At 38.7% G+C, this 26371-nt stretch overlaps 4 protein-coding genes and 2 non-coding genes across 6 annotated transcripts; 3 read left to right on the top strand and 3 right to left on the bottom strand.

Moving 5' to 3' along the window:
• Positions 1–3252: 3252 nt before the first annotated feature.
• Positions 3253–3324, top strand: LOC125197605. Its single transcript, XR_007172141.1, has one exon. It is a non-coding gene; the product is annotated as a small nucleolar RNA R66 (small nucleolar RNA).
• A 79-nt stretch (positions 3325–3403) lies between these two features.
• Positions 3404–3485, top strand: LOC125197673. Its single transcript, XR_007172205.1, has one exon. It is a non-coding gene; the product is annotated as a small nucleolar RNA snoR118 (small nucleolar RNA).
• A 1925-nt stretch (positions 3486–5410) lies between these two features.
• On the bottom strand, positions 5411–11663 carry LOC125196453. Its single transcript, XM_048094975.1, has 16 exons — positions 11408–11663; positions 10352–10546; positions 9982–10056; positions 9721–9888; positions 9385–9548; positions 8983–9195; positions 8264–8390; positions 7899–8087; positions 7585–7671; positions 7317–7477; positions 6993–7112; positions 6552–6777; positions 6409–6468; positions 6160–6333; positions 5971–6080; positions 5411–5676 (listed from the first exon to the last, which is right to left on the bottom strand). The coding sequence occupies exons 1-16, from the start codon at positions 11588–11590 to the stop codon at positions 5511–5513; spliced, it is 2418 nt and encodes an 805-aa protein (XP_047950932.1). The 5' UTR covers positions 11591–11663; the 3' UTR covers positions 5411–5510.
• A 5209-nt stretch (positions 11664–16872) lies between these two features.
• Positions 16873–20629, top strand: LOC125194355 (stachyose synthase-like). The gene is made up of 4 exons (XM_048092530.1): positions 16873–18420; positions 19220–19397; positions 19468–19835; positions 19931–20629. Exons 1-4 carry the CDS (start codon positions 16993–16995, stop codon positions 20501–20503), a joined length of 2547 nt encoding a protein of 848 aa, XP_047948487.1. The 5' UTR covers positions 16873–16992; the 3' UTR covers positions 20504–20629.
• A 69-nt stretch (positions 20630–20698) lies between these two features.
• LOC125194356 (probable enoyl-CoA hydratase 1, peroxisomal) lies at positions 20699–23390 on the bottom strand. The gene is made up of 3 exons (XM_048092531.1): positions 22941–23390; positions 21149–21431; positions 20699–20908 (listed from the first exon to the last, which is right to left on the bottom strand). The coding sequence occupies exons 1-3, from the start codon at positions 23354–23356 to the stop codon at positions 20804–20806; spliced, it is 804 nt and encodes a 267-aa protein (XP_047948488.1). The 5' UTR covers positions 23357–23390; the 3' UTR covers positions 20699–20803.
• Positions 23391–24085: 695 nt separating this feature from the next.
• LOC125194536 lies at positions 24086–24975 on the bottom strand. The gene is made up of 2 exons (XM_048092800.1): positions 24535–24975; positions 24086–24178 (listed from the first exon to the last, which is right to left on the bottom strand). Exons 1-2 carry the CDS (start codon positions 24973–24975, stop codon positions 24086–24088), a joined length of 534 nt encoding a protein of 177 aa, XP_047948757.1.
• Between the last annotated feature and the right edge of the window lie 1396 nt (positions 24976–26371).

The following is a 26371-nucleotide window of genomic DNA, read 5'->3' as shown; positions in this document are numbered from 1 at the left end:
GTCCCTGGTTCAAAACCGGTTAATGTTAGGCCGTACTGTTACCCATATTTCCAGAAAAATGAAATTGAGAAACAGGTACGCGACATGCTTGAACATGGTGTGATTCAGAGGAGCCATAGTCCTTTCTCTTCGCCGGTCCTCTTGGTTCGCAAGAAAGATGGGTCTTTCCGCTTCTTCATCGACTATAGAGCATTAAATAAAGCGACGGTCCCAGACCAATTCGCGATACCTACAGCCGACGAGCTATTTGACGAGCTGGGTTCGGCTAAACTTTTCACTAAGTTGGATCTGCGATCAGGTTATCATCAGATTAGGATGCAGCAGGAAGTTATTTTCAAGACAGCCTTCCGTACCCACAAGGGCCATTACGAGTTCTTGGTGGTGCCGTTTGGGCTAACTAATGCCCCTTTTCGGAATAGGGGACTGAAGCAATACTTGAGAGTCTTTGCTGCCGATAGGCCAACTAAGTGGGCCAATTTTCTACCGTGGGCAGAACTTGCATTGAATTGCTTTCACAACTCGGCACTGGGTACATTGCCGTTTCGGGCTTTATATGGGCGTCACCCCCCTGGTCGCAGCTCAGCCATCGGCATCAACTCCATCGTCGGTTGCAGAGTTAATTGTGCAGCTGGGAGCTCTGTTAGTTGATCTCCGTAAGCATTTGGAGAAAGGGCAACAGCGGATGACGGAGGTCGCGAATCGTCAACGCAGAGACGTGTCGTTTGAGGTAGGAGACAAGGTGTTGCTGAAACTTCAGCAATATCGCCAACACTCGGTTGCCAAACCGCTCTCGGCTAAGTTGGCAAGGCGTTATTATGGGCCGTTTGAGATAACGGAGAAGATCGGGCAGGTTGCGTACAGGTTGAAACTACCGGAGGGTACACGGACACACGACGTGTTCCACGTCAGCCTCCTCAAACCATTTATTGAGGGATCTCAGGGATCGGGTGTGATTGAACTACCTTCGGAGTTTGTGGGTTCGAGACCGGTGATACAGCTTGTTCGTATTTGGGAACGCAGAGTGGTGATGAGGAATGGAGAACCTGTGGAGCAGGCTTTGGTGCAATGGCCGGTGGAAGGTGAGGAGGTGAGCACATGGGAGCCTCTTGAGATGATTAAACGGCGGTTTCCTTCCCTCCTTGAGGACAAGGAGCTACTTAACCGGAGGGGAGTTGATACAGTTACGGAGAAGGAAGGTGAGGCGGAGCTAGTGGCAGAAGAGATACCAATGGAGAAGGCTCAAGATGAGCAGCAAAATGAACGACGAGCAGCAAGGCGCGGGAGAACGGTGGAAAGGAAGGAAAGGCCGCGGAGGCAGCAGAGAACTCCAGCGCGTTATAGAAACTTCGTCTCTCATTAGTTAGTTAATTAAATATTTGTTACTTTGAATTATTATTTGTTTTCTTTAGTATTATTTTTTGTTTTGAACTTATTATTGGGTCGAGCATATTATAAGCTCTATTGCGGGTTTTCTTTGTTGGTTCTTTCCCGGAATGCATAAGAGAGTCGAACCAACCCTAGGGTCCTTAGCACTATAAATAGGGGTTCTTTATTCATTAATAATATCAAGAAATTTACCCCAAGTTTATCTTTCGTTTATTTTCGTTATTTGCTCTCCAAACCCTTGCTAGGGTTTCTGCCGTGGTTGCTCGACGGAAATCTCTTCCGCGAACGGACCTAAATCCTACTGATACGAGTTACTCCCTCCGTCCAGCAATAGTAGTCCCATTTCTCCAAGGCACGGGTTTTAAGAAAGTTTTGGAGTGTATAATAAATGATGTGTGATAGTGGAATTTGGGACCCAACTCAATTGTGTTAAACATTTTTGCTTCATCTTGCATTCAAGATTGAAAAAGAAGCTGCCAAATTTTTTTTTCTGCATTGCATACCATTTCAATGAACCCAACGCATAATGAAATTTTTAATTTCAAGCTGCCAATATATTCATGGACATAAATTAAAAACTGAATTTAAAAAAACCCTCAAGTTAAACAAAATGTCTTCCATTACTAGCAAAATGAGTGAAAATCTGCTCCAAATCTGAACCAAAATTTCAAATCAACCACCATCCATGGCATAGCTTTCAGATCTGGAATTTTCCATCCGAAATCTGAATCTTAACCATAGAAGGGGGTTAGGGTTTTAGAGTGTACTGGGGAAGAGGAGGAGGCGGCGGCGGCGGCGACGATTGGGAGGAGGAGGAGTAGGCGGCGGCGACGATTGGGAGGAGGAGGAGGAGGAGGCGGTGGCGATGGTGGCGATTGGGATGAGGAGGCGGCGGCGATTGGGAGGAGGAGGAGGGCGGTGATTGGGATAGTGAGACGAGAGTGAGAGAGAATGAGGGAGAGAATGAGGGTGAGAGAGTGAAATTATAGTTGGGTGGGGGGTGTTTTTTTATGGCAATTGTGTAAATTAGTGAGAAGGGGGAGGGTAATTAAATTGTCCAAATATAGTAAGTAGAACCGAGACTCCTATTCTCGGACGTCCCAAAACGGAAAAACGGGACTTCTATTGCTGGACAGAGGGAGTATATCGTATCAATCTAGCTCTGCCTCTAGTCCCTCCCATTATTTCTTGTGCTTCATTTTCTTTTTCTACTCACCTAGCTTAAAAAAATTTGTGATATTTGCTTTGGATTGTAACGTGGAATTTAGATTTCGAATTTATGATTATGTTAAGAAAAAAACCTGAATTAATGTATTGGACGAAATTCAAAGCCCAACTATATTCCAACATCGCGAAGCCCAACTATATTCCTACAGCGAAGCCCAGTTTCAAAACCCTAATTTCCCAAAATCCCTCTATTTAAATCACAAAAAACCTCTTCCTCATCATTATCTCATCTTCCTCGCTACGAATTTCCCCAAATTCAGCTAATTATCCCAGCCCCGATATTCAAATTCTGTGATTTCCTTTCATTTTGTTATACATCAGCTATTTTCTCTCTTCGATTCCAATCCAGCAGTGTTTTATGATTTACTCATTTTTGCCTCTAAGTGGAAATTCGTTTAGTATTTCTCTGTAATGTATAGGTACAGTTTATTGTATCTATACGGGTGATGAGGCAAGGACAACTAGCGCAGTGAGTTGTTGAGTCGCTTCGCCTTTGTTCAACCCCAGGCGCAGTGAATAAAACCCTGCTAAATCTTTTTTCCTATTCGGTTCTTTTTTCTCTCTCGAATTAAAATCGTTAGTTTTGATGGATTCTATTTTGCGGTAATTGATAATTATTGGAGCTAATTATTTTTGAGATCCGATGATGGCATGTATCTTTGAGACCTGATTGTCAATTTGATGACAACCATAAGCATTTTCGCTGAGGATTTCATCCAAATTTCGAATTTTATGTTTCATATTAGAACTTTTTTTTCATCATGTTGTGATTTTTGAGAGTAATTAAGTTTGAAATGATGATCGCACTGGGCTCTGAGCAGTAAAACTGCTATATTGATGGACAATGCAGCCTAGAAAGCTATATCTGATCTTTATCATCTTCAATTGTTAAATCAAATCGATTTTTATTTCTCCCTACATACTGTATTTCATCTCATGAGTGTGTAATTTCGTAAAGGGAAACCCAGTTAGTACTTAGTGTAATACTTCGATTTAACTATTTATACCTAATAAATTGTAATTGACTCCTACCGTTCATCTAATAACCTTAGATTATCAGTCTACAATGTGGCAAGTTTTGTACTTGAAACTGAATTTCACTATACTTCTGTGTTCTCCCACAATGAATATACCTAATCTTGTTACGCAATAAAATCGGGTCACTTGATCCAAAAATTTGATTAGACCTACCTTAAGACAATATAATACTCGTACTTCTCAAAAATTAAATAATTTAGTTGTCAACTGATTATACTCCTATATCAAATAGATAGAAATAAAGAATGAATGGACTATTCTTATTGCAGAATCCTCTCAATTTTTTTTTTTAAAAAGAAAGTGAGTTGCTCATAGAGCATCCACAGTGGTATGGATGTCTGTGGCCTTTTCAATGATGCCTTTTGTCATGTCATAAGGACCTTCCATTCTACTACTATCTCATAATAACATTTCATTGCACAGTGATGGACATCTCCTAAGGATATCTACAATAATAAAAATTCACAAATATGCAATTTATGGGATTCTAAATTCACAAATATGCAATTTATCGTATTAAATTTTGACATGAATACGGTGAAAATGCAAGGTTTTATTTTTAAAAAAAAGCGTACGTATTTAAATTTTAAAAAGTACTTAGTTCACAAAAACAAAACATCTCAAACCAAAAAATAATTCAAACATCTCGCTGTATGATATTTTTTTTGTTTTAGGTCTTCATTTTCGACGATAATACATGCATTAGAGCTTTTATAAAAAATAAAAAAAATTGGGATGTCTGTCGGGACATTGCAATGGCAGACGTTACGACAGACGTCCCCGGAATGCTGCAGAACTCAGGTGTCCGCAACGCTCGTCCGCTTCCGCCCCTCGTTGCCTAATGGTGGACGTCCTGAGTAGACATACGGCATGCCGATCGGACGTTCGTCGAGAAATCGGCCACTGTGGATGCTCTTATAGAAAGTCATAAAAACTTTTTTTAGAAAATTGATAATTGATAGATGCCTGTCTCGCGACCCCCATCGTAATTGAACCTCTTCTGTGCTGCTGGGACATAAACATAAGCAATGTGCTCTTAGACTATATTCGTTTTACACCAAAACTCAAAATGGAGTTGACAATTTACTCCCGTGTATGCCAAACTTAAAATGGAGTGAAATGAGACAAATTATATAGGACAAACTGAAATGGAAAAATGAGATAAATTATCTGGCACAATGGGAGTAACTCTTTAGAGCATCTCCAACCATTTACACTAAACCCAAATCCATATTAGTGTAAACATCACATCAAATATGATTTACTCCAACCATTTACACTAAACTCAAACTTAAAGAAATATTCTCTCTATTATGCTTTTTTTACTCACAAAATTTAAAAAAAAGTTGGATTTGAATTTAGTGTAAACCTAAAGAAAAGTATTTTTTTCTCAAACACCAAAAATAGGATTGATTTTTGAGTACTATTGAAATTAAATACCTATCCCATTTTGAGTTTAAATTTAGTTATAAATAGTTGGAGATATGTTAGTCTAGTTACTTAATTCGATTATTGAGCTTAAATTTAGTTATAAATAGTTGGAGATATGTTAGTCTAGTTACTTAATTCGATTATTGAGCTGATTTAATTATACAAAATTACAAACACTGGTGTTAGTTGTTACACAAAATAGTTCCTGCCGTAACTTTTAATTATGCCCAGCTATATAAACCTAGGTTGAATATTACCGACCAATCTTGATATCAGAGTCCCACATTTTGAGCAATTTCATAGATTAGAGGGAAATAGGCACATCCAGTTGATATCAGACGCCCACGTAAAATTTTCAAATTCTAAACCGTCTAAATTTATACCGATTTTACAAAATCTATGCTTCCCCATTAACATGAAAAACCAAATCAGCGAACTGGGGATGCGAAGAAAATTACTGCAAAATAAACAAAAAAGCCAGCTAAAAGAATTCCTGCATAGATATAGTTTTGGGAGTAATGCGTTGGTAACTTGTATTCGATGCTGCAACACTTCATCTTCTCCCTCTCGCTAGACAATACATGATCCACGTACCTGCAAATTTACACGAATCTCAAGTCAACACAAGATGAAGCGCGTATGTCTCTAAGGTTTTCCTACAAGTGAGCGTTCGGTTATTGCTGGTACTGAACAGAATCACCCTAAGAAACCAAACCAAAATAACTGAAATATTTACACTAAAACAGAGCTTAACATAAAATCGAAAAAAACCAAAATCCAGAAAAATTCGAATAGCTTATTTTTTAAAACCACAAAAACCCGAAATAACATATACTAGTATATAAATATATAAACCGAACAGAATCTAAAACCAAATTGAACACTTACTGCTGTGTGAACATTGAGCTCTGCAGTATCTCTGAGCTGTTCATGTTTGCATCTTGCAACCGATGATCGTATAGCAAAGAGGAAAGGTCTACAAGCTGCTCCTCTAGGCTCTGAAGATAAGAGAACGTTAGGAAAATGTGTGGTGTTTGTGATGTCGTGGTATTAGTACCGGAAGTGAAGGATGCTTACGTCGAGGTATTTCTCTAGGCGTTCAACTAGCTCATGTGGGAATGGCTCTGGTAGGTTGGTTTTCTTCTTGTAGAACTTCTCCAGCCAAAGATCAGTGCTCGACTTGTTCTTTTTACCCTTCACGGCTTCTCCCAGGGGAGTCTTCAGGTGTTCTGCAGCGAAGGCTTGAACAGCCTGCAAGGGAAATTGAGTAAGTGTGTGAATAAAAAGAGGGAAAGGTTCAGAAGTTAGAGGAAGTTAGTTAGTTACCTCTGATGTTTCTCTTATACGGTGAAGGGCAGCATCGACACGAGCATACACCGCGTTCCTCTTGCAGAATTTAAGCAGCAATAGAAGTTTCAGAACTTTGCAGGATGTAAATTTCTAAAATAGTGAGAAAAAAGGTGGGTTACCAGTGCTACATCACGTAGTAACTGACTGAGCTGAGAAGTGTTCGAAAACGGTCCGAATGGATGACAACCAGCTGTCACAAGCCAATTCACGACAGGGCGGCTGTGTATGTGAGAAGCTTTTTCATATGGTGCACTCAATCCACCTACAACGGAGGCCAGTCCGGCCAAAATATGTCGCTGAACTTGTGATGGTACGGCATGCCTTCTCTGTAGCTCAGAAACGTAGCTGCGCAACCAATAAAGGAGAATGGACATTAAAATATGTTAGAATCTTCTGTTCAATGTGTAAGCTTCCATACATTCTTGTTTGTTAAGAACCATTAACCTCAACATGTATAATCATTAGTCAATTTTAAACTGATATTGAACAGCTACGATAAACTATAAACGACAATTGAAGAATACATCAGTAGAACTCCAACATGGCAATGGAACACCTACCTCAGAGGTATCTTATCCGTTTGATGCTCAAGCACAATTACTACGTCGTTGCTTGTCCATACAAGACTTTCGTCTTCCATCATAAGGTTATCATCAACATCAGCCAGTGATAGGACAAAGCTTCAATACCAAATATCACAAGTCATTTTGTGGTACTACGAATGTATTATTGGAAAGGAAACGTTCTTAACAGATAGAAGAATTTTTATTAGTAGCATCAAACTCAGTCCTTCAGAAGCTCCCGCTTCTACCTAGATAACTATCAGCTATTTTTTTTTTTGCAACTTACATTCATGAAATTAGTGAAGGATTGATTTTGCTTACACTGGAACAACTCTAGTTCCGTAGGTTCGGAATAAGTCCCCAGGTTTTCTCTTTTCTGATCTCTTTCTCTTATCCTTTTGACGTTTCGAACCATAAGTGGCCCAGAGAGGTTTGTGCTTTATGATGGAATCATCAGTTCCGTCAGTATCATCCATCCAGGTCTGAAAAGAAACTAACATACAGGATGAGCATTTGGAGAAGTGTATTAAGAACATTACCACAAACAGTATCCAAATGATGTTTTCAAAAATTAATGGCTAATAACTACCTGACGAAGAAAATATTTACTGGAAAGGGATGGGTCAGACACATCAAGTAAACCTGCTGCAAGCACATCTGCAGATCGTTCCATCTCCTGCAATCAGGATGATATTCAGATAGATGAAGGTCAGACATAGTTAAAAGTAATGATAGATTAGTTTATCAATAAATATTCAGGCAAAAAGGAGTAAAAATGTGGCCACTCGTTAGTGGATTAAAATGGGAAGCAGATCCACAGTCAAAATATCCTTTTTGCAATAATATGGAGTAGATCTTAAGCGATCAATGCTTTATTTAATTGATCTTGCCCAAGGAACATACCTCCTTAAGAATAGCTCCATCCAAATATGTCCTCGTATGAACATGAAAGCGACCATCTGTTTTGGTTTCTTGAAGGGAATGACCTCTCATTGCTTTCGAGACAGCAATAGCCAACTTTTCATGACGATGTAGTGCATGTGTGCCCCCAACAATTACAACGTCCTGCCCTTGGTGAACCATCTTCTTAACCTTGAATACAGTGAAATAATGAGGAAGTTAAAAGTTAGGTGGTTGCAATTCTATATATTCCAACTTCTGACACGAAATATTACAAAAATTCAATCATACAGAGTTTTGCTTGACCTACAGAATTTTTATTTATTTAGGGAACCACTAGAGCTACACTGGAACCAAGGAACTCTCACCTCGGCTTCAATTGCTTCAACATCTACACTGTAATTGTGGCCTTTCGCCATGATATTATACCTATTATGATTCTGAAGGACAATAATAGGTACAAGTAACCTCGTGGTCATATCAACAATTTCATACCTGGTCCAAGTAAGATAAAATTAGACAAGATACACAAGTTAAACCATCCAAACCAGAGAAAGAAAAAGCAACATTTACAGTTAATGAAGCTGACTGCAGAATAAACAAGATGTAACAACAAATGTCAGAAAGCGGGAGATTGTGAGAAAACATATGTTTATCCTAATTGAGGCAAATAATAATAGGAAAACAAAAGCATGGAGGAAAATCCGGACTTCTTGTGTAGCATTCAACATGTTGAAGAGTCACAGGATACTAATTTGAAGTGGGAACGAGTAATGAATAATATACAACAGTTTCTTGTCGAGCTGGAGTAACTTAAATATGACAATAAATTAGGTCACTTTATTAGCATGACTCTTCCTCAAAAAGGTCAAATATAACAAATTATATTTCAGTGCAAACGAAATCAATTGAAAGAAACTTTTGCTGATCAATAACATATACATATAACCCTGGACTCTGATGAAGAGGGGACAAATATAACAGACTATATCTTAGTGAAAATGAAATCAATTGAAAGAAACTTTTGCGGATCAATAACATATACATATAACCCTGGACTCTTATAAAGAGGGCATAAGTAGCATACCTAACATCAGGCGCTATAACATGCTCCACTATGGTTGCAATTACAGAAGCTAACTTGCCGACGAAGATATCATGGGAAGACTCACCACTAGCACTAGGACTAGGAAACAACACATTCTGTAGTCGAGGAAGTGTCCTAGAATTGACAGTTCCTTCTTCGGTTTCAATTTTTCCAAATGTACAAGGTCCAGCAGAGAGGTCAACCACAACATATCTGCAATTTTTTTGTGATCCAGGAACATCAGGAATTCCAGAAGGACAAACAAGAAAAAAGAAAAAAGTATAGTCTTGAGAAAACACAAGTCGATACTTGTCAAACAGAACTAACACTGAACATAACCTGAACTCATTCTACAAGATGGACTACACACAGACTAGCTTTAACTACATAGCATTAATATACCTGCCAGATCCAAGCCAAATCTGAGATGCACCTCCTCCATTGTACCGATAGCGATATATGTAACCCCCTTCTTGGTTCTTCAACTCTTCTTCATTCAGAGGTGGGATTTTGCCATACATCAAACTATCAAGATCAAGCTTACTGTTTCTAGGATCTATCCGTACCTGCAAGGACGTGATAGAAAAAATGGTATCCAGTAGATTATACATAGAGTTGTATACTACAAGCATTTACTTTTGTTGTATAGGATTCCCAGAAGTACAAGTAAAGAAGCAGTTGCGATGAGTAAATTCTGGGTTTTGACATTGCAAGATCTATCAAGATTGTGTAATTCACCTTGTCAAAGTTAACCACAAAGATAGCAGTGGGCCTAGGTCTGTCCGTTTCTTCAACAGGGAATCCCCCATTTTCTAAGTCAAACAGGTAGGAATAAAGTTTCTCGAATTCTGGTTCCACAGCTGTTGCTTCAACCTCAAAGAGAGGAACTTCTCTTCCAAAATCTACCTGTTCGCTAAAAGGAAGCAAATTTTCATATAAACCCAGGAAATAAGTAAATAACACAGCCTGGCGAAAGTGAAAGTATGCATATGGTGTCACCTCTCTTGCAGTGCCAGCTGGAGTCATGGCACCTTTAACTGCTTCTTCCAATGCTATCAGTTCTGGCTGTCCAACCTGCAGCAAGAAGTGAGAAAGAATCGCTGCCAAAATTTCCAAAAGGAAGAAGTATAGCACCATGTCAACCCTAAGATAAATATGTCAACATGGATGTGCTATTCATGAAATAAAACAGAACTACAGAAGCTATGCGCATAACAAAAAAAAAAAGTAGACATCTTGATTTACTAGATAAAACCGACATTTTGATTTTCCTGGTCCTCTCTTAGAAATAATAACATAATGGCACCAGTACAGAGAATAAAACATCAGGTAATGTGATATATTTCATCAAGAACGTTAAAGCACTTACAGGGAATGCATTAAACACTACATGGTGCTCAATATCAAGCGGCTGGCCAGTCTCTAAGCACGATGGTCTGTGAGATGGAAAGGCAACCCTCAGAAACTCCTCCAACTTCTGAGAATCTACGGTATATCTGTACCCTCCATTGGCATTGAATCCAATAAGGACGACATTTACTTCAAGAGGTACTTGAAAAGGGACCTGTTATAAAGCACCAAATGCAAGAGAACATAAACCCCACAGTTTACTGTATAATGCCCACAAATGGAAGATTCAATTTATTAGAGGGGCTAGATTCAATAACAAAGCCAATTGATCACAACAAATAAATTTCATATTTTAGGTTCAGCATGAAAAAAACACATCAGTTTTTTCTCAAATTTTTTCCCTAATGAAGCTACAAATTTTGGACTATTCGACAAGCGAACTTCCTCTTTAATAGTGGATCTCGAAAAAAAAACTATTTTAATATCCCCATGACATCTAATGTCAAAACAAACAACATTCACCAGCTTCCAAATAGAATTAACAAATGAAAAAACCATTCTGAACTATAAAGGTAAAGAATCATAATCGACCTTCATGATAGGGGAAGCCTAGACCACTCAAAGAAAACAAAGTTGGTCGAGATTGCCAATTCCATTCACAATTTAAATTTTAAACACTTGCATAACTTGTATTCTTAAACACACAAATGCAAACACAAGACACACACGCATATATCACTTTCCCAACTGAACAATTAGCAATGATTCAGCAACAAACAAGCATAACGCGAAATGAAAAAGTGATTAGAGAAACACTAAGCCAACCAAAGATAAAATTTCAGCTAAGCCAAAACCAAAGAGACACAAATAATTTTAACAAAATCATCAAAGCTGACTGAAATTAGATGAATTAGGAATTTCGCGAAGAAAAGCAATGAAACCGCGCTCAAATTGACACACAACTTCAACAAACAAACACTACCAAATGATCACTACAATTATCACTTCAATCACACACACAGTTTAAAATAGCAGAATTAATTCTATCCACACACAAGTGAGGTGCGATTCGTACCTCGGCGCGAGAGTGGAGCATCTGCCGAACATCAGATCGCACGGAATCCTTGACATCCTGAAATGCGCCATGGTGCCACGTCGGATGCCCTGGGTCTCTACGATACGCCTGCGGCGCAGATTCGACGCAAATCAAGCTCAACAAAATCCCCAAAACATAGTAGGAGATTTTCATCCCCTTCATGCTTCAACCGGAAAACTGCAACGAAGGGGATCCCGAAGAAAATCACAGATTTTTCACTTGGACAAGCCGATTCCCATTTTGACTGTGAACTCAGCTGAAATTCCAATTGCGTTTTTTCTTATTTGGGCCTTATTCCACTCATTAGCAGGCCGGGCCCAACTAGTATAGGGCTTCTTGTAAACTATTCGTCTCGCCTAATGGGCCGGGCCCATCTGTAATACATTAATAAAATGGACATTCAAAACTCAAAAGAGTGTCAAATCGCAGTTGTTGGAAAAAAAATGCTACTAATATTATAATTTATATGTATATGGTCAGAATTCAATCTTCTATTTGTGGGCATTCTACAGTAAACTGTGGGGTTTATGTTTTTGATTGCTTCTATAGTCACATATTGTTGAAATGTATATAAATTTGACTTATGATACGCACTTTTTAATTAATATTTCATTTTTAACTTATCTTTAGAATGGTGAGGTTGGTGGTCGGCCAACTCTATATAGAATTAGGGTGTTACATGTGCTGAAGTTTATAAGTGTAAGATTTTTTTATTTATTATTTCTCAAGTTCGTATATTGATGTATATGTATTATAAAAATGTGTAGAAATTATTTTTCAAGGTATAAATGGACCTTTATGTATATAATTACCTTTAAACACTTACTAGTAAGATTGCAAATATGTATCATTAATGACTCTCATTCGAAGTTGTGTTATTAAGTTGATGTCACACCTAAATATGGGTATTTAGTCCCATTTTGTTTCGATGTTGATAAAGTTTGTCATGCTATAGATATTAGTTTCAAGTTTGTTGGGCATATTGTGTTATATTTATGGTTATTAGTTTGTCGGCATAGTTTGTAATACAATATATGGTTAATATTTCCTCCGTCCCAGAAAGATTGTCCCAATTTATTTTTTGCACTCATTTTGCAAAAATAATAATAAATAGTTAAAGTAGAGAGAAAATAAAGTAAAAGGGAGAATAATGTAGAGAATAGTCTTACTTACATTATTCTTTCTCTTATTTACTCTCTTTCAACTTTACCTATTTATTATTATTTTTATAAAACGAGTGTAAAAAATGAACTGGGACAATCTTTCTGGGACGGAGGGAGTATATGCAAGTCAAGATATTAATTAGATGTATATATAAATTTATAAATAGATAAAAACTTATTATGTCCCACTGTTATTTAGTCGTAGGACGGTAGGAGTATATCTTTAATATAGTTGAATTAAAAAAATTATTTACTTAATATTTCTTATTTTTCTGTTTCTCATACTTTAGTTATATTATCTCTCCACTTATTTAAAAAACCATATTTATTTTTTCTTAGTTGTACTTTATCTTCTTTAATTTTATATTCTTTCTTCACTTATTTCACTAAATATCATTTTTTTCAAAATTATATATCCAATAAAAAAACGCCACAATCATAATGAATTCTCTAATTTTATAATCTTTCTACTTATTTCAATATCATTTTTTTTTTTCAAAATTATATATCCAGTGAAAAAACGCCTCAATCATAATGAAATGGAAAGAGTATAACATTTACGATAGTGATTGTTAATGACTCAAATATTTTAGTTTGAAATAAATAATATAAGAATTATACGTATATGAACGCGTAGAGTTCTTCCAAAAACATTTAAGAGGGAGCAGGCTTGGCTAGTATCCACGTAAGTGACACATGGAAAATTAATTTTATATACGACATAATGGGTTGTGAGGCCCGATCACAGAAGTTCCTAGAAATCTGTAGATATCACTATTGATCAACTACAAAATTAAAATAAAATAAAACACAACAAAAGTAAAATTGCTATCTTAACTAACACTTTAATCCAGAATTTGCTTTTGCTCCATGTCTAGAAGTGTAGAAAATGGGACAAAAATATATAAGTTAATAGCAGTAGGTAAGAATTAATTAACAGCAATTGTACCGAATTAATAGATTTATTTTCCAGGATATAAAATAAATTTATTGCACACCAACAAGTCAATTATACCACTTTGACATCTGCTATTCCATTTTTTTTTGGTAATTTTTAATTCTTGTGTGTTAAAATTTTTAAATCTTGTCATACATTGGGTTGGTGATAATCCTACCTACTCTATATAAGTATGAATAACCCTCTCTCTTATAAGCTTTTTTAAGGGGTGAGTGATCCATTTATAATACGGTATCAGAGCGGGGCCCAAGTCAATGATGGATTTTATCTCTTTATCTCTTCTTTTGCCTACCTACGTGATGGAAGTCCGATGTATCATTCCGGCCCACACGTGAGGGGGCGTATTAAAATTCTTAAATCTTGTCCCGCATCGGCTTGGTGATGATCCTAGCTCCTATATATAAGTATGGATAACCCTCTTCTAATAAGGCCTTTTAAGGGGCGAGTGTCTCATTTCTAATATTGTGTTTTAGTTTTATCTTGTTATCGTTAACTAGGGCTACTAATTTGATTATCATGGTTGGTTGATTGATAAATCGAGTGTAGTATAATTTTGTTAAAAATCGAAATACTAGTAACAAATCTAGTAGTATTAAAATAGTACTCCCTCCGTCCCAGAGTATTAGACTCGTTTCTTTTGGGCACAGAATTTTAGGAGGTGATGTTTAGTGGTGTAAATGATAAAGTAGATTAGGTGATGTGATGTATTTTTATTTTTAAATTTAAAATAAATGGAACACAACTTTCAGATCTTTTAATTTCAGCTGACCGCTCTTGAACTTCTTTACGGCAGGGGTGATGGCGTCGGCAACCGGAGCTTTCCTCTTTCCTTGCACCACGACGAGTGATTTTCCTCCGCCACTGCCACTGCCAGCAGACCACGACGGCGAGCGAGTAAGGGGGCGTCGGGGGTTAACCCACCCATCATCGCTTGGATTAGGCTCACATATTTCGTCGTTGGAAGCCATGGATGGGTGAGTTTGACAGAAAATGTTAGATCTAGGGTTTTTTTTTGGAAGAGACGTGGAGAGAGAATGAGGGATTGAGTCTGGAAGAGAGAGAAGACAAAAAATGAAATGATGTTGGTGGGTTGGGTACCGATTTCCATTCAATTAACATTGGATTAATTAACATTATTTTAATCCTAATTGTAATAAGGGTGTTACTTAAATTCTTTAATTTTTACCATAAATAGAAAGTGGTCAAATATGTTGGGACACCTCAAAATGGTATATGAGTCTAATACCTTGGGACGGAGGGAGTAATAAATTTCTTAAAAAAGCACAAGAATGCACAGATAGATTATCTGAACAATAATGCAGGAAATTACGTGCATAACTGAATTTGTGGCTAACTGGTCTATTTTCGAATTAAAACATGAAAACTTCAGCTTTTAATATAATAATCCTGGGACCATACTGCATTAAATTAATTTGTAATCATATTATTTAATTATTACATATATCAAATTTTCCCGGAATTCAGACCGACCAAATGCAAATGCACAAAGGGCAAATCAGTCAGTTTAATTTATTTAGTCAAAAGCGATATAACTAACCACAACGGCTACACCGCGTTGCGCTTTTCTATGCCGACCAAACTATCCTCTAGCCCAATCGGTGAGTGCCACGTGTAGATAAAGATGGGCCCCACGTAGAATATACCACTGGAATCATAACTGATTTTTGAGGTGTCGAATACTTATTTTGGATACTCAAATGCTTATGATCTTTAAATCCCAAAAGTGATATCATATGGATCAAATTTAGAGAAAAATCTCTTTCACTTTAATAACTACTGTCCTAGGAATAGGATGACACACATTCTTTTTCTTGTCAACATTTCATTTGCCAAAATTCGAGTGGCCTTAACGAAATGTTTACAAATTTAAAATATAGATAAATAAATTACATGATATCTTCTATTTCCTCCATTTTCTAAGAATAGAAATTCTTTCCTTTTGATCCGTTTACTTAAAATATAAACTTTCTATTTGAGACTACTGACTATAAATCACACAATCCATTAATACTAATTCCATTAGGAGTAATTTTTTTCTTCCTCTCTAATTTATTTATTTTTTCTCTACATCTCTTTTAGTTTAATAATTTGACATTAAAATTTATATAGTTTCCAGCGTCCCTCTTTTTTTTGGAAATGGATAGAGTATATAAAAGATGTTAGTTATTTGAGGTATTATTGAAAGATCACATATTAGAATGCTTATGTCAGCCCAAAAAATTTGGAATGACAAATCTATGTTTCATGCTTTCATAAGCAAAGATTCGAACACTACTAATCTCTTGAATTGAGTACCGCTTACAACCAGGTTAATAATACTACTCCCTCCGTTCCAAGGAAGATGACCCCTTCCTTAGGCGGCACGAGATTTTATATACTTTTACTTTGTGTGTTAGGTGTAGAGTATAAAATAAGAGAAAAAGAATAAAACAGAGATAAATGAGTTTCCATTTTTAGTAATGAGTCATCTTGAATGAGACAAACTAAAAAAGAAAGTGAGTTATCTTCGGTGGGAGAGTCCATAGAACGAGGGAGTACTACTTAAAAAAAAAATCAAACACTCCATTCGTTCTAGAGTTCCTTTTTGTTATTTTAGTTTGTCTCACAACGAAATTCCCCTTTTATTTTTCCTATAAATATAAGTAGATCATATATTTCAGTCATATTTTATTATAAAACTTATACTACTACTAATTTATTCCACCATTTTTTCACATTTCATAAAATTCTCAATGAGATAATTATGAACTCCTATTTCAAAACATAGTGAACATATTATTAATCTATATTTTGGAGATATAATTGTACATCTTGTTCTCGTGTATATGCGCCATTGCTAATTATAACCTGGCTAGCTAGACCATGGGTGAACATCACTTTTCGACACTAAAACCGGCCATTGTTACAATTCATTCCCATATGAACTGATGCTTTGATGCAGAATGCAGTAATCAATGTTACTCAAAATCAACCATATACTTAATAGTAGTAATAGATTCCACAATCCATACTAAAACAGTAAAACTTCACCAGCCCAAACAAGAGCCAAGCAACAAAGTATATTCATTTTTATAAAAAACAATCCTACTACGCAGCTTCATGGAAGCATCAAACATAGTTATTTCGATTGATAATAAAGAAACTCATAAAATTAACATCAGCACCTTAATTTCAATATTAATTAAATCCGATAATAGATAGGCCCACGTCACTGTCTTTTATCATCACTAACTTAATCGTAGTTAATCAAACACTCTAGACTCACCCAATTTTGCCTATAAATAATCCAACAAACCAACCTCTTCTCTCCATCAACTTCAACAACATTTCATCAAATCATTCAACTCTCTACGCACAATCAAAGCTCATTAGCAACTTTCCAATCTTTCTTAACCTTTTTTCCCCCAAATTATAGCTCAATCATGTCACCACCTAACATGATTCTTGAAAAAATTTCAAACTATTTCCGAAAAGGAAAACCTGAACCATGCAGATTCTCCCTGTCTCCAGACAGGGCAATCTCAGTAGATGGAGTTCCACTCCTCTCTGAAGTCCCACAAAACATAACTCTTTCGAGTTTCTCTTCCGTTTATCGCTATCCCAACTTCATTGATTCTCCCCCGCCAGAGAACCTCCTCAAATCAGTCGAATCCAACATCGAAAACGGGGCCTTCATAGGCCTCTCTGTCGAGGAACCCCTCGACAGAGTCCTCTGTTCCATCGGCAAATTCAAGAACCGGAAATTCCTAAGCATTTTCCGGTTCAAGACATGGTGGTCCACCATGTGGACCGGTTCGAGCTCCTCAGAGCTCCAAATGGAGACGCAGCTCGTTATCTTACAAGTCGAGGAACTCAACTCCTATGTGTTGATCCTCCCTCTTATCGAAGGAGGATTCCGGTCGGCCATCCATCCGGGGACGGATGGCCAGACCATCCTCTGTGTGGAGAGTGGGTCCACGCAGGTGAAGGCGAAAGCTTTCGCCTCATGCGCCTACCTCCACGTTGGGGACAACCCGTACGACCTCATGAGGGAGGCGATGGCAGCGGTTCGAGTCCACTTAGGTACGTTTAGGTTGTTGGAGGAGAAAGAATTGCCTAAGATCGTAGACTGTTTCGGGTGGTGCACGTGGGACGCGTTCTACCTGACCGTGGAGCCGGTCGGGGTGTGGAACGGGGTCAAGAGCCTCGCAGAGAATGGGGTCCCTGCGAGGTTCTTGATCATTGACGACGGATGGCAGAGCATCAACATGGATCACGAGGATCCCCTGCGCGACTCCAAGGACTTAACATGCCTTGGGTCGCAGATGCTTTGCAGACTTTATCGTTTTAAAGAAAACGATAAGTTTGCAAAGTATTGGACAGGGGCGCTGACAGGTCCCAATGCGCCCCTGTTCAACCAGGAGGAGCACGACCGAATGTTTAAAGAGATGGTCGAGCTGGCTGAGAAGAAAAAGGCCCTCGAGGAGGCCGGGGAGGATGGTTCTGGCCTCCCAGAGGCCAGGATCATCGAGTATCTAGAGGCGCCCGAGGGAGTCGAATCGGGTGGTTTGAAGGCTTTGATTGGGGATTTGAGAAGGGAGTTTCCTAATTTGGATGATGTTTATGTGTGGCATGCTCTTTGTGGGGCCTGGGGTGGGGTTAGGCCTGGGACCACTCATTTAAATAGCAAGGTGACATCAGCAAAGGCGGGTCCAGGGCTGGCGAAGACCATGTTTGACCTGGCTGTTGTGATGATCGAGAAGGGCGGGATTGGGCTCGTTGACCCAAACAAGGCGGATGACTTTTACGAAGCGATGCACTCGTACCTGGCCGATGCTGGAGTTACCGGTGTGAAAGTCGACGTGATTCATGTAAGTGCCGATGTTTTTCTTTTATATATGTACAAAATCATGCTTATTTAGGGCCGTAAACGAGTCAAGCTGTGTCTAGCGATAGACTCGTTTATGGCCCTAGCAATTGTGCAAGCTTTATTTTAGAGATTCTACTTAATTTTGCATCACAAAATTGAGATGGTGAAGTATTACTATGATTTACCATAATTTAGATTGCATCACTAGAATATTTCAAATATTTAGGATCATTTAGTATTATCACCACCATCATCATCGATATATATATTACTAATAGGGGCATAAAAAGTCTATAAGCCAGCAGTGTGTTACAGTTTAAAGAGATCTCAGCAGCCTACAATTGTGAAGTGCAGAGTAAAACTATCTGGTAAGCGTGATAGCATATATATTTAATTATAATAATTTTGTATCTCTGTATGATCACAAATATTCATTTGATTTTTTGCTATTATTGGCACCAAAACTGAAATTTTCTTTTGTATTTTGGAACAATTTTTTATTGCCTTCCACCATACTTTCAAAGACAGAATCTCATGTTTACTACTCTCTCTATCACACTAATATTGTCAATGGGGAATTTTTCATGTAAGAATCAATTTTAGAAAGAAGTTCTCCTCCAAGAATACATATTTCCCAAGTTAAACTTTATTTCATAGATGTTAGTTGACAATATTTTTCTCACTAAATCCTATATTTTGAATCATATTTCCGTCTCGTATTTCATTTCATTAACACAAGTAACATCCACGTTCATGACATCGGTTTCGATTCTTTTCTAAAATTTTGTGTTTGTTATTAGACGTTGGAGTATGTGAGTGAAGACCATGGTGGAAGAGTGAAGCTAGCCAAGGCATACTATGATGGCCTAACCAAATCTCTAAGAAAAAATTTCAATGGGACAGGCCTAATTGCTAGCATGGAGCAATGCAACGACTTCTTTTTCTTGGCCACAAACCAAATATCCATGGCTCGAGTTGGTAAATATCTTGTTTTTAAACACAGAGTAGATGGTGGTTCAATATTGAGCTAACCGGCTTGACTATACAGGCGATGACTTTTGGTTCGAGGACCCTAATGGCGACCCGATGGGAGTGTATTGGCTTCAAGGTGTCCATATGGTACATTGTAGTTACAACAGCTTGTGGCAAGGTCAGTTTGTTCGACCCGATTGGGATATGTTCCAATCAGATCATATTTGTGCAGAGTTCCATGCGGCCTCCCGTGCAATCTGTGGGGGGCCGGTCTATGTCAGTGATAAAGTCGGCCACCATGACTTGGATCTCCTAAGGAAGCTAGTTTTGCCTGATGGGACCATACTAAGATGCCAGCATTATGCACTTCCAACTAGGGATTGCCTCTTTGAGAACCCTCTCTTTGATGGCAAAACCCTGCTTAAGTTGTGGAACCTAAACAAGGTGTGATGATGCTTTTATACTTTTTTTTCTATCGTTTTTTAGTAAAATTTCTGGCTCTGTCACTGAACTGTCGTATTTTATTATGACTAATGTAGTTTGGAGGGGTGATTGGAGTGTTCAACTGCCAGGGAGCCGGATGGTACCCCGAGGAGCATAGGTGCAGGGCTTACCCAGAGTGCTACAAGACGATGTCGGGTTATCTCTCCCCCAACGACGTGGAGTGGGAGCAGGATGAGTGTACTATTGATTACAGAAAGAATGGAATGTTTGTTGTTTATCTACACAAGGCTGGGAGTCTTCATCTAACGAAGGCCAGTGAGAAACTAGAGATCACTCTAGAGCCATCGTCATTTGAGATTGCGATGATTGCACCTGTTTTAGAGTTGGGTGGGGAGATCAAGTTTGCTGGAGTTGGACTCGAGAACATGTTGAACAGCGGTGGGGCGATTGAGCTTGTGGAGCAGAAAATCGAGGCGAAGAACATAGTTTGTTTGATGAAGATTAAGGGAGCAGGAAGGTTCTTGGCCTATTCAAGTGTGAAGCCTGAGAAGGTTGTGTTGGATGGTGAGATTGTTGAATTTGAATGGAGAAATGATGGGGTTTTGAAGTTTGAAGTGCCATGGAATGGTGGAGAAGTGAAAGATGTTCAGATCTTGATTACCAAATAAGTTGTGATTTACACATTTCTTGTTAATTTATTTGGTTTATCTTGTTTGTTCTTTTGATTTTTTCTGTTGTATTGTATGAACATTTTTTTCTTTTCAAGGATGTTTCTGTTTGCAAACAGGTGACAATTGACTGCTGTATTTTATTATGCAAGTAAATGTATGATGAATCTGGAAAATCATAGCAATTTTGATTCATGAAGTTAATTTGCACAAGATTATTATATAAGCAAAGTGTCATAACCTTACAACAAATACACAATGCATAGTTTTCTTTGAACAAGAACTGAAAAGAAAAAGAAATTACAGTTTTGAAGGAGGTTTATTTGAGCTTCGACTTGCTATGAATTCCTGCATTTTCTTGAACTGCTCCTTAGTCATTCCTGCATAATATGCATGACCCCTTTCCTGCAAGGGATAGAGAGGAACTTTGAATTAACAATCCGAATTCGACTACACCCATATTCGATTTGCAGATTTTGTTATCCCTATCCTAGACTCTTTTCGCCTCACATTCAGGATGAACACGCCCATATTCGCCCCCACATTTTGTTACCCCAATTGTAGGCCATTCAAATATTTTACTTATCAAATAGTAACAGAAAATCAGTAGTTACGTATTAGCAAAGGGGTAAAGGCTTAATTTACCTTCTCCAAAGCAAGTCCATGCTCAAGATCTAGTTTGAATCCATCATTTATGACTGCTTTGTACATCTGCACAAGGTCCCGATCATTCCTGATCATGGCTTCAGCAATCTGTCGAGCTTTCTTCAGAAGCTCGCGTCCCTCAACCACATGATTAACCAAACCCCACCTTTCAGCTTGCTCAGCTGTTACAGGCGCTGCAGTGAAGGAGACTTCCCGAGCTCGACTGGGTCCAATTATGCGTGAAAGCTTCTGAGATAGACCCCAAGAAGGAAATATTCCAAACCTGCCAAATCAGGAACATGTTAAGTCATGCCTAGAACGAGTATTGATCCCTAAGAACTCAAACCAATCTGTCATAAAATATATACGTATATAACTATGGCAACCGGTAACAACTGATCCCGAAAAACTAAATAAGATTAATCCAAAGCAGTTGCATTATTTCTTGTGAAAACGATGATTATGAAACTGATGAATCAAATACTTATGCAAGTATACCAATTCCTTTGAAGAAATTATCCTTCACAAAAATTTGTCATGGAACCCAAAGAAATAATGATCTCAGTAAATAGAGCTACAGATGTCAATCAACAAACTTAACAAAGTTCAAACCAATGATCATTCACTCTTAACATGACAAGAAAAAATTCAAGCCTAGTGTTTACATCTATCAGTAAATTAAGCTCAAACCTCTTGACCAGTATTTGATCACAGCATTAAGAGACTAAAATTCCAACCTTGTGTTTAGCTCTGAATCGAGAAGAACTCATTCTTGAATCATATTTTAAGTCATTCTATCTAACATTCGTCTAATCCATCTAAATCGAGATGAACGCATTCTTGAATCATAATTTAAGTCATCCTCATTCCTAAATAAAGCTCATCTAATCCATCTAAATCAACAGCCATCCCATACAATCAAGCTGAAGAAGAAAATCAACAACATTACAAGCCTCAAACATTAGATGATCCATTGATTATCGCATAAAGGAACTGAAACTCAAGCCTAGCAATCGAGATTTATTTGTTCCAGAATCACACAGAATTCATTCATCCTCACAAAATTTATCACATAATCCAAAGGGAAATAATGATCTGATCTCACTCAAGGTCTAATTGCAAATTAACAAAGCACTAACAAGCTCGATTGCTAAATCATAGTAGTACAATTAATTATGAGTTCTATTAGAAATGGGCCACTCACCCCTTAAAAGGCCTCATAAGGGGGAGGGTTATCCACACTTATATAGATTAGATTGGATCATCACCAAGTCGATATGGGACAGAATTTAGAGAATTTAACACGCCCCCTCACGTGTGGGCCGGAAAGGACATCGGTCTTCCATCACGTGGGTAGGCAATGCTAGAGATAAGAGAACCATCATCGATGTGGGCCGGAAAGGACATCGGTCTTCCACTCGTGAGGTAGATAAGAGATAAAGAGAAAACCATCATCGACTTGGGTCCGCTCTGATACCATATTAGAAATGGGCCACTCACCCCTTAAAAGGCCTCATAAGGGGGAGGGTTATCCACACTTATATAGATTAGATTGAATCATCACCAAGTCGACGGGGGACATAATTTAGAGAATTTAACAAGTTCTTCAATCCATGCCTACTGTTTACCTTAAAAACAGCTAATCAAATTCGAACCCCAAATTAATTCAATCACATCCATTATCCATATAAACATTAGCAATCGAGAATCACGCAATATGCACATCTACAAAACCCAATTAAACCCCCAAAAAAAACTAACAAATCATAAAAAGAGGGAAAAGAAATCCAACCTCGCATGAGTATCCATGAACTTCGCCTCCTTGGACGCCACCAGCAAATCACAAGCCAGCGCAATCTCAAAACCCGCCGTGACCGCAAAACCGTTAATCGCTCCGATGATCGGCTTCTTACACAGCTCCATTTGCACAACCGGATCAACATCAACATCCTTCACATCTCCCTTGAACACGTCCTCCGCCGCCGTCAGGTCGACGCCGGAGCAGAAGGCCCGACCCGACCCGGACAGGACGATGACCCGGACCGAATCGTCCGAGGCCAAGCTCCTGATCGCGCGGGCCATGTCTTCGATCATGGGGCGGGTGAGTGAATTGAGGGCCTTGGGGCGGTTGATGAGCACGAAAGCGACGCCGCTGGGCTCGCGGTGGACGAAAATCAGCTGATCCGGCGGCGGCGAAGGGATCTCCATCGTTGCGGTGAGTTGGATTTGTGCATGATTGAGTTGGATATATATATAATCACGGTATGTATAGTGTTGAAATGCGTGTCAAACATAGCCTTATCGGCGACGTGACGGATATAATATGAATATAGTACATAACTGTCAGTTTTGATCCACTTTCCTTTTTAGGTTGTCCTCTAAAATATCATGGGAAAAAGTTATGTCTCACATTAATATAAACTAGTATCTAACCCTCGTGCGTTGCACGGCATATTGAATTTTCTCATACAAAATTGAAAACATAAATTAAATAAACTATGATAAAAAAAAATAGAATTATATAGTTTTTTTAAATCACTAATCTAATTCAAACCAATGGCATTAAAAAATCAAAATAGCTAGTAATTTTGATTATGTTATTAATAATTTTTTGGCAATGTTGAAAAATCAAAATAGCTTTTCATGATTGTCTTGTAGATTTTTTTTAATAATGTTCAAATTTTAATTTAATAATATTGAAATTAATTATATTGTTCATCAATCCATTTAATTACTAATGATCCTACAATATTCAATAATTTCACTAATTGAAAATTGATTTAACAATAAAAATTAGTCAAGTCCATTAATAAAAAAATAATCAAAATGCAACCAAGAAATGAAAAAATTCAATGAAAAATAGAATCCAAAATCATTTATGCTCATGCAGCTCTACCCCATCGCCCATCGGCCACCATTTATCTCCAATAATAGCCTTCATCTTCTCCGCTCATCGTCTCCAACACTTTCATCGTCCTGCACCGACACCATCTTCTTAGTCATGCCAATTTTCTCATATGTAGATAAGAACTTCAAACAAAAGTCAACTACAAACACCACATTGCAATCACATTTTATCCCCAGTTTTTAGCCAACCCCTACAATGGTTTCTCCCTTATTTCTCCCTTATTTCTCCCTAACTCAACATTTCATTTTTACATCATCACTAATTTAATTGTTTTATTTTTATATATAATAAAGCTAGCTTATTTAATTTATAAAGATAAATCAAATAAATAGTAATAAAGTTCGTTGTATTAAACACGGGTACACATTACAACGAAGAAAATTAAAAAAAAAAAAAGTACACGAATGGAAATAAAAAATCAAAAAAAAAATTCAAAGAAAAAAAAAATTCAAGGGCGGTGGGCGCGGTTTCTATTTGCCCACAATTCTTCGATGATATCGTGTTGTAGTGCTTGATGGGCCTCCTTCTGGTGTATGTCCATGAACGCCTGGAACCGTTCATGTTCGTTGTGCGGTACACCCTGGCGGGCGGACTCGGTTGAGACACCGTGACTCGATGATGCAACACTTGGGTCGTTGGTGACGTCGAGGACGCCTTCGTGTTCATCTTCGATGATCATGTTATGCATGATGATGCACGCATACATGATATCGGCAATATCCCCCTGGTAGAAAAAGCGCGTCGGACCCTTTACCAGTGCAAATCGCGATTGGAGCACCCCAAATGCCCTCTCCACATCCTTGCGCGCAGACTCTTGCGCTCGGGCAAAATACCTTCTTCTATCTCCGAGTGGGCATCTGATCGTCTTCAGAAACACGGGCCATTGCGGATAGATGCCGTCAGCCAGGTAGTACCCCATGTTATGCACATTGCCATTGGCCGTGAATTCGATGGAGGGGCCTAATCCGTTGATCCGCTCGTTGAAAAGGGGCGAGGAATTGAGAACATTTAGGTCGTTGTTCGACCCGGCTATACCAAAATAAGCATGCCAAATCCAAAGCCGTTGGTCGGCAACGGCTTCAAGAATGATGGTGGGATGCGTACCTTTGTAGCCGGTAGTAACCTGGCCTCGCCACGCGGTTGGGCGGTTCTTCCACTGCCAGTGCATACAGATCGATGCTGCCGAGCATCCCCGGAAAGCCGTGGGTCCTCCAGTGCCAATCCAGTAGGAACTGGCAGTCAGCTGCGTCCGGCGAGCGAAGGTAGTGCTCCCCAAATATCTCTCGCACGCCCTGACAGAAATTCTTCAGGCACTCGTTGCCAGTCGTCTCGCCGCATTGCAGATACTCATCGAACATGTCGGCGGACCCTCCATATGCCAAGTGCCGGATGGCAACAGTGCATTTCTGCAGGGGCGATAGTCCGGGCTTCCTCGCTGCGTCTCGGCTGGGCCGAACTCGGGGTAACAGCGCGGACAACGCATTAACAATGCGCGGGAAGAGGGAGCGGCGCATTCTGAACCGGCGACGAAATACATCTGCCGGATAACGTGGTTCCTCCGCGAAATAATCGGCGAACAACCGATCGTGCGCACCAGTGTGGTTGCGAGGATGTATCGGCGCCGCCGGCGGATTGGCCGTTGGGGGTGGGCTGCTTTGCATTCGAGCGATCTCGCTTTGTATGCAGCGGGAGATATAGTTGTTGATTGGGTTGTTGGCGAAACCCGCTACATCCCATCCGGTGGGAGCGGGAGGTACCTCTTCTTCGGAAGAAGAATGTGATATTTCCTCGTCGGACTGAGCACGAGACGATGAATCAGAACTCATTTAATAAAGATGGAGAGAAAAAAGATTGAAAATTTGTGTGAATGAAGTTTGTGGGTGATGAATGGAGGAAGAGGATGAAATATTTATAGGGGTGGGATAAAATAGCCGTCGCCACCAAAAAAAAAAAAAAAAAAAAAAAAAAAAATTTTAAAAATCGCCGATTATCGCCGAGCGTCGCCCACAGTGGCCGGCGATCGCTCGGCGATAATCCGGCGATAAATCGCCACTCGGCGAAGCAACGGTAACATTATCGCCCATCGGCCACCATCTATCTCCAATAATAGCCTTCATCTTCTCCGCTCATCGTCTCCAACACTTTCATCGTCCTGCACCGACACCATCTTCTTAGTCATGCCAATTTTCTCTTATGTAGATAAGAACTTCAAACAAAAGTCAACTACAAACACCATATTGCAATTTCGAGAAATATTTTCATTCATGAATAATGCGAACACAACTTAGCGGTTGTACTATAAAATTTCGTAAAAT

Source organism: Salvia hispanica, chromosome 6 (assembly GCF_023119035.1).
Source record: "Salvia hispanica cultivar TCC Black 2014 chromosome 6, UniMelb_Shisp_WGS_1.0, whole genome shotgun sequence".
Classification (NCBI taxonomy): Eukaryota; Viridiplantae; Streptophyta; class Magnoliopsida; order Lamiales; family Lamiaceae; genus Salvia; species Salvia hispanica.
This window is presented reverse-complemented; position numbering and strand designations above follow the sequence as displayed.

What these genes read in the sequence shown, in the direction of transcription:
- LOC125196453 (XM_048094975.1), bottom strand. Translation starts at nt 11,590, where the DNA reads ATGAAGGGGATGAAAATCTCCTACTATGTTTTGGGGATTTTGTTGAGC. An exon ending in GGAACTAGAGTTGTTCCAGT is followed by an intron (nt 7,113 to 7,316) that starts GTAAGCAAAATC and finishes TTGGTATTGAAG; the next exon opens with CTTTGTCCTATCACTGGCTG. An exon ending in AGCTCAATGTTCACACAGCA is followed by an intron (nt 5,677 to 5,970) that starts GTAAGTGTTCAA and finishes GTAAATTTGCAG; the next exon opens with GTACGTGGATCATGTATTGT.
- LOC125194355 (XM_048092530.1), top strand. Translation starts at nt 16,993, where the DNA reads ATGTCACCACCTAACATGATTCTTGAAAAAATTTCAAACTATTTCCGA. An exon ending in TGAAAGTCGACGTGATTCAT is followed by an intron (nt 18,421 to 19,219) that starts GTAAGTGCCGAT and finishes GTTTGTTATTAG; the next exon opens with ACGTTGGAGTATGTGAGTGA. An exon ending in AATATCCATGGCTCGAGTTG is followed by an intron (nt 19,398 to 19,467) that starts GTAAATATCTTG and finishes TTGACTATACAG; the next exon opens with GCGATGACTTTTGGTTCGAG.
- LOC125194356 (XM_048092531.1), bottom strand. Translation starts at nt 23,356, where the DNA reads ATGGAGATCCCTTCGCCGCCGCCGGATCAGCTGATTTTCGTCCACCGC. An exon ending in TTCATGGATACTCATGCGAG is followed by an intron (nt 21,432 to 22,940) that starts GTTGGATTTCTT and finishes CTGATTTGGCAG; the next exon opens with GTTTGGAATATTTCCTTCTT. An exon ending in ATGGACTTGCTTTGGAGAAG is followed by an intron (nt 20,909 to 21,148) that starts GTAAATTAAGCC and finishes TATCCCTTGCAG; the next exon opens with GAAAGGGGTCATGCATATTA.
- LOC125194536 (XM_048092800.1), bottom strand. Translation starts at nt 24,975, where the DNA reads ATGGGGTACTACCTGGCTGACGGCATCTATCCGCAATGGCCCGTGTTT. An exon ending in ATATCATCGAAGAATTGTGG is followed by an intron (nt 24,179 to 24,534) that starts GCAAATAGAAAC and finishes TTTTGTTTGAAG; the next exon opens with TTCTTATCTACATATGAGAA.